The sequence below is a fragment of the Hibiscus syriacus genome, unplaced genomic scaffold (genome assembly GCF_006381635.1).
Source record: "Hibiscus syriacus cultivar Baekdansim isolate YM2019G1 unplaced genomic scaffold, ASM638163v2 tig00110584_pilon, whole genome shotgun sequence".
Lineage (NCBI taxonomy): Eukaryota > Viridiplantae > Streptophyta > Magnoliopsida > Malvales > Malvaceae > Hibiscus > Hibiscus syriacus.
In genome coordinates, this window is record NW_024062792.1 from 1,418,113 (window position 1) to 1,425,120 (window position 7,008).

General features: G+C 29.0%; 1 protein-coding gene across 1 annotated transcript; it reads right to left on the reverse strand.

Annotated features, from left to right (window-relative positions):
* Positions 1-2,851: 2,851 nt before the first annotated feature.
* On the reverse strand, positions 2,852-3,670 carry LOC120133669. Its single transcript, XM_039150210.1, has 2 exons — positions 3,637-3,670; positions 2,852-3,268 (listed from the first exon to the last, which is right to left on the reverse strand). Exons 1-2 carry the CDS (start codon positions 3,637-3,639, stop codon positions 2,852-2,854), a joined length of 420 nt encoding a protein of 139 aa, XP_039006141.1. The 5' UTR covers positions 3,640-3,670.
* Positions 3,671-7,008: the final 3,338 nt, after the last annotated feature.

Below are 7,008 nucleotides of genomic sequence, written 5' to 3' on the forward strand. Positions count from 1 at the left end.
AACTCCATAAATTAAATTCCAATGCCACAAGCAGCAACATGAAGGCAGAGAAGCTGGATCGAGTAGTTATATTTGTTTGAGTAGTTGAAATGAAATATCTAAACTATATTCGAGAGATGGAGTTGGGAGCTATATAAGCCAGATTAGATATCTAAATAGCCAAATTAAAATTATTTAAAATTTTAGTAAAATATATTGTAATAAAATTAATTTCAATAAGTATTATCTAATTTTTTTTGATAAAAAATGAGATAATAGGAAGAGAAGAAATGAGAATAAAGAAATTAGAGAAAATGAGTTTAGAAATGAGAAGAAACCAATTTTATGTTTCAATGGAGGAAAATTGGAGGAAATGAGCGGGTAATTAAAAAAACTCTAAATTTTGTGAGAAACAAGTGGACCCGTCTCAAATTTTATGTTTCAATGGAGGGAAATTGGAGGTAATGAGCCGGCAATTAAAAAAACACTAAATTTTATGACGGAACATGTGACCCGTCACAAATTTGTGATGGTACACATGTTCCGTCACAAAATTAAAATACTTTTAAAATTATTAGATAAAATAAAAATAGAATAATAATCGTTTTGTTTCTTTTGTAATATATTGAGTAGTTATATTGTGCAAATTAAAAAAAAAAAAAATAGAATTTTAATTTTAATTTTTTAAAAATAAACAAGGTAATTATCTCTAAAAACCTCTCTCTAAATCCCAAGGGAGGAAAAGTGCACTAACCTTGTAGTCTTTTCATTGATGAACAAATAAAAGTATTGAACCATTAAAATTCAACAAAGCATAAGATAATATTCAGGCGTGACATTATCTTTGGGCATTAACCTTTGCATTATTAGACAAAGGTCATCGTAGCATGCATTAGGAATCTGATATTGTGCTTTCGAGTGTATTAATTCGGAAACCATCGATGACTTGACTCATTGCCACCAGACCATATTGGTTCAGAAGAAGTACCAGGTCTATCGTAAAACATCTGCATCAAACCAATTGGTGTTTGATCATCTTCTGCCATAATGCATTAATTCAAGACCACTAATATCTACTTCATGGAAATCATGATTGTTACCACATGGATCATAGTAACCAGTGAGAGAAAAATGTGGCTCTCCATTATGCACCCAATTGTAATAATGTGAAACAAACCCTTCGTTGATCACATGAACTTTAACCATTTCTAGATTTCAAAAACTTTTTTTGCATTTAGGTCGATTACATGTACACTTAATATTTTTGATTTGCAAATCTAGGTTTACTTAACGCAAATGTGATTAACTCCACCAGTGGCCGCTCAAATGATTAATAATGTGACCATTTATTAGCCTATCAATATTGTACATCCAAGATCGATCCATACTGAATACCAAAACACGTTTCTATTGTATTATTAAATTATGATACTTAGATTAGTGAAATTTTAAATATTAATTTTAAATTTATATTTTAAAATTTTTCTAAAAAAATAGGAACTTGTGGTATTATTATTGTAAATTACATGCAAAAATTTTAATTACTATTTTTATTTATACACAAAAAATATTATTAAACTCTGTTGCATGCAAAAATATTTTTTTTACTTTTTAATATATTTTGTAGCTTTTTAATTAATAGTATAATACTAATAAATCGATAGCATTATGTTTAATAAATCCAAACTTACCTCAGCTCACAAATTCTGTGGAAAATTTCAGAGTTCTGGAAAAAAAATACCAAAAATAAAAATTTAAAATATTATTTTTCTTATAAATGTAAAAAATAATATCTATGTTATCAATATCAATGATGGATCTAGAAATTAAAAATTTGGGTCCAAAATTTTAATACCCCATTCTAAAAAAATTTGGGTATACAAATTTTCTTATTTTTTCTATTCCTATTAACAAATTAAACTAAATTTAACACTTTTCTCAAAATAATGGGTGTGCAATGGCTCCCCTAGGGAGCCATGTACATCCGCCCCTGATCAATATCATTAAAAATAAGTTTATTAATTAATTAGAAACAACTTGCATTAACTATATAAAAAGTATGAAGTAGTAACTAAATAATTTAGACAAACAACATTTTCCAATCTAAAATTACAATATAAAATAAAATAAAAAAGATAAATTCATATAAATAAAAAAAGTAAAGGATAAATATATATAAATCATTATATTATAATTTCAAGTGGACATATAAAAGAAAAATTAAATATTTAATATAATATAAAATAAAAATGAGAAATTCTTATAAATCATATATTATAAATGTATATATCAAAAAAATAAGGATAAATGCATTTAAATGGTAATTGTTTACAGGTGGTGATAATATTTTTTATTTTTTTTCTTTCTGATGGAATAATTATTCTATCATAAATTAAATTTGTATATTTTAGTTAAAGTGAACAAATTTGACGAATCATTGTTCCATTATAAATTAAATTGATATTTTTTATTGAAATGAACAAACTTTCTAACAGAAAAAAAATTCGGTCTAAAACTACAATTAGGTCACAACTTTGTGACAGAATAATTTATTTTCATTGGTAAATTGTGATAGATTTTAAATCCGTCGGAATTTTTCCGTCAGTAATTTGAATTTTTTTTGTAGTGACTCAGCACATATATTTTAATTGTGATTGATTAATGATAAAAAATATAATTAAAAAATATTAATACATTGGTCAAAATAGGTTAATAAATTATTTAATTTTAAATAACTAGTCATAATACCGTTGGTTTTTTTAAAAAAAAATTTCGTTTACTAATACGTAGGTTCACGAAATGTACATAAAACCGTTAAAGACGGCTTAACCGATTTTTTATTTATTATTTAAACCACTAAGCTCTCAACCTATTAATCGTGGCTACCACCGCTTCCACGGGTATCATTTCCAGAATTAATATTGGTTCTATCAAGATTGTTATAATCACCAGAGATGCTATCATCCCCTCCGCTGTTTCCGCCATCTGCGGGGCTGGTCCGGCGAGATTGAGCTTGGTTCAATGCTTCATTAAAGTCGCTTATAGCTTCCTCGACCAGTTTCTGCATGGTTTCCTCGTCAAGCTCCTGACAGTTGTTATGATCACCTCCCGCTTCCAGTACAACGTCCAGCAAATCATCAGCAAGTTTTTGTATGGCTTTATACATCGAAACAGCTCTCTTATGTTCTTCAATTGCACTCTCCACTGAACTTAACAGTGCTTCCATGTATGTTTTCTCGTTTCGCATTATTACCAGCTCAGCTTTCAGGGTCTCAAGTGCATCCTGTATCTCCAACATGCAAAATAAATAAATAAATAAACGTAAAACAACAAGCAAAAAGCTAGCGTTGAACCGACGTTTCATGGCCTTCAAAAAGGGCAATACCTGCCAATACGATAGGCGTATAGGCATAAATTGAACGTAATAACTTTAAGACGAAGCAAATTTATAAAATTTTACGGGATAAAAATATATTATCACTTAAAAATATAAAAATATTTAAAATATATATTAATTTAATTTTTTTTAAGAAGACGATCGTTTCAATTCACCCCTTTAATACATCCCTATCTATGAGCCACTTATATGAAAAAGGAAAAGGAAAAGGGAAAGGGAAAGGAAAGATATAAATTAAGAATATGAAGCAGAAATGTTACCATCTGCGCGGCAGTGGAGGGATTTGAGAGTTCAAAATTGTCTGGCGCATAAAAATAAAGCAAAGGAAAGGGTTACATATATAGCAACATGGAAGAAAACGCGTGAAAATTTCACTTCCAACAAAAACACGTTTTCTTTCCTACTGTTGTGGTTATAGTTCAATGTATCAAAAAGAGAGAACAAACCGCGTTTTTATTCTTATTTATTTTGTTCTTTAATTACTTATGAACTTAAGGTATTATTAAGGTTTTGTTTAGCAATTTTTCAACATCACTTACAAAATTATAGTAAAAAATTTAAAAGGTATTTCTCATATCTTATTTTATTCGAACAAAATTTTTTAATTTTTTTTAAATTATCTCAATCATATATTATTTTAGTTCTATGAAAAAGAGAGTCCATCTTAATTGATAGAAATATTATATTTCTAACTATATATTTTTACATAAACTTTAAAGTTCTTTTTAGAAAATGTAATTATATTAGTTTTAGTTATTATTAAATTTTTAAATTGAAAGATTATATATGAGTAATATTACATAGATTTTTTATTATATTTATATTGACTTAATTAATAATATTTTTGTGGATTCGTCACTGTTGTATATGGTTATAGAGAATATTTCAAATTTGAATCCAATAGTATCATAGCAAAAAAATTATATATAATTAAATTTAAACATAAACTTGAAAATTTTGACTAGACTTGAATTTTATAAACACGACTCTACTAAAAAAATTGAAATAAAGTTTGAGATATAAAATAAAACTCGTTAATTTGACAAACTCAAAAATTTTGACTCGACTCGGTTAAATATTCACCCCTATTTACAATGACTCTATATGTTAGGATTAATAAAATAAAATATTGTTATCAGTTGATTTAATAAAATATTATATTATATTTTTAAAAATATTAATGATTTAAATATTATCATTTTAAATAAATTAAATTAAAATATATTTTAATAAACTTTTATATTATGAAATTAAAATTAATAAATATAATATAATTATTTAATTAAAAATTAGAAAAAATAACTTCATATGTATAGATGTGACATTATTTTTTTTATTAAAGTAGATGTGACATTTTTTTAAAGTAGATGTAACATTTTTTTTTGTCAAATGGGACTTCTATTGTGCGTTGTTAATTTTTTTTCCATTTTTGTTGATTGATGATAGTATTAGTTTTTGGGTTAATCTCCTACCATCAATATTTATTAATTTTTCTTTAATTTATCATATTTTTACTTTTTTCTATTTTTTATTTTTAATAATTTTGTCATTATGACACACTTTCCTCTTTCTCTATTGTAACGCTCAATAGCGGGTTAGTAGTTCAGGTTAACTATAGACTTATAAAATGACCCTAATAGACTTATATAATAGTTTGGACCAAATTAATTTTGGAAGTGGGCTTGAGTTAGGCCCAAATGATAGAGACTTGGGACTATTTTAATATTAGGATGAAAGAGGGAGGACTAAAAGTGAATCAACCCACAGCTTAAAATAAAAGATGAAAACCATTAAAACTTAGATGATTTCACATGTACCCTTTTTTCCTCACCAAATATTCTTCATTTTGTTCTTCTTTCTCTCTTATTCTTCCTCTCCAAGGGTGAGCTAAAGATGAAAGCTTTTGGATTTGTGAGCTTAGTTTGAGTTAGCAAATGTAAGAATATTAACCTTCATCCTCCAAGTTTCAATTCAAGGTTTGGTCATAGAAACCAAAATTGGGTTTTAGGGAGGTTTAAGAGAATTAAGTGTTCTGGCCCTTTTTCAGTGGATTCAAGTTATAGAAGTTTTCTTAACTTCAATCCAAGCACCTAGTTGATTTAGTAATTCATTTTCTTGATTTGATTAGTGAAAGAAGTGAAGGGGAGCTCTACAGCTAAAAGAAATGAGAAATTGATCATTGGTTGATTTGGGAGAGTTTCCAGCAGCTAAGACACAAAGGTAACACATTCACAACTTCTTCATACCATTTGTGAGTCATTAGGATTATCAAAAGAGTTGAGTTTGAAGCATGTTAAGTATTTCATGGTAGATTCCATGTTTTGGTGTTTTAATATATTCTAAAGCCCTTTTTATGACCCTTCTAAATCTTATAAGACTTTAGTAATGTTTGATAACCTCAATGGGACTTTTAGGGTGGCTCAGAGGGTGATTTTCGAGCCTAAATAAGGTATTTTCGGGCGTGAGTATCGTATTGAAAGAACAGTATTGATATTATTCTTGTGAGAGGCAAAAACAAGGGGTTTTATGGGGTGAGTATCGATACACATTATAAGAGTACCGATACTGGGGTCCCGGTTTCGAGACCTATAGACTGGTATTGAGACCAATTTTCCAATGCTCATTTTTTGTATCGGTACTAGAAGAGAGTACTGATACCAAGTATAGAGTATCGATACTCCCCATAAAAGTATCGATGCTGAGGAAATTTTCAAAACATTGAACCCAAATCTAGAATCGATATCCTGGTTAGTATCGATACCTTAGCTTGGGAGCATCGATACTGATGTGAGACTATCAATACTACCCCCTTTTTCCCAATTGAAAATAGAAGTAGAGTATTGATACCCTAGGTGGAGTATCGATACTCAAGGGTCGATACCAATATCGAGAGGCCTAATATCGGTACCAGCTACATTTTTAGGGCATTATTTATGAGGGATTTTAATAGGTAATGAGGTTTCCTAATAAATCCATAATTGCTCTCAAATAAGACTAGAAGTGGTAGCAAGAATAATAATTGAATACAGTATAAACGAGATCAATTAGGGTGACACAAAACTAGCTTTGGTCGATGCTTAGGAAAAGATTAGGACACCCAAGTTTCTTTAGTAAATGATATTGGTGTCGAGAAAATAGAATTGTCCGGATATCTTTAGGTAGTACGCGAGGCACTTTAAAATGACTAACTAGAGCGCAAGGCTCGACACTCGCCAAAGATGAGTTAGTCGAGGGTGTTGTGTATGATGTAGAGATTTCAGACCTCATCCTAGGTAGAGTAGAGGGGTGTTTGAATGTAATGCCCTAGAACCCAAATCAGTAGTTTCAGTCAACCCGAAACCCGTCAATAGAGCCCATTAGACCTCTTAAGATAGTTTGGACCATTTAGAGAGGGTATTGGGCTTATGTTGGCCCAATAGTTAAAGGATAGTGGTGTTTTTAAAAATGAGTTAAAGAGAGAATGACTAAAAGTGTAGTTTACCTGTAGCTTGTTTTAAAGGTTAAAAAACCCTTATCTCCCTTATTTTTCATGTGAGTCATTCCCCAAAAATATCTTCCCCTTTTCTTCTTCTTCAGACTCTTCTTCTTCATTTCTTCTACCTAACCAAGATCAAGTTTTAAGGAATTTCAAG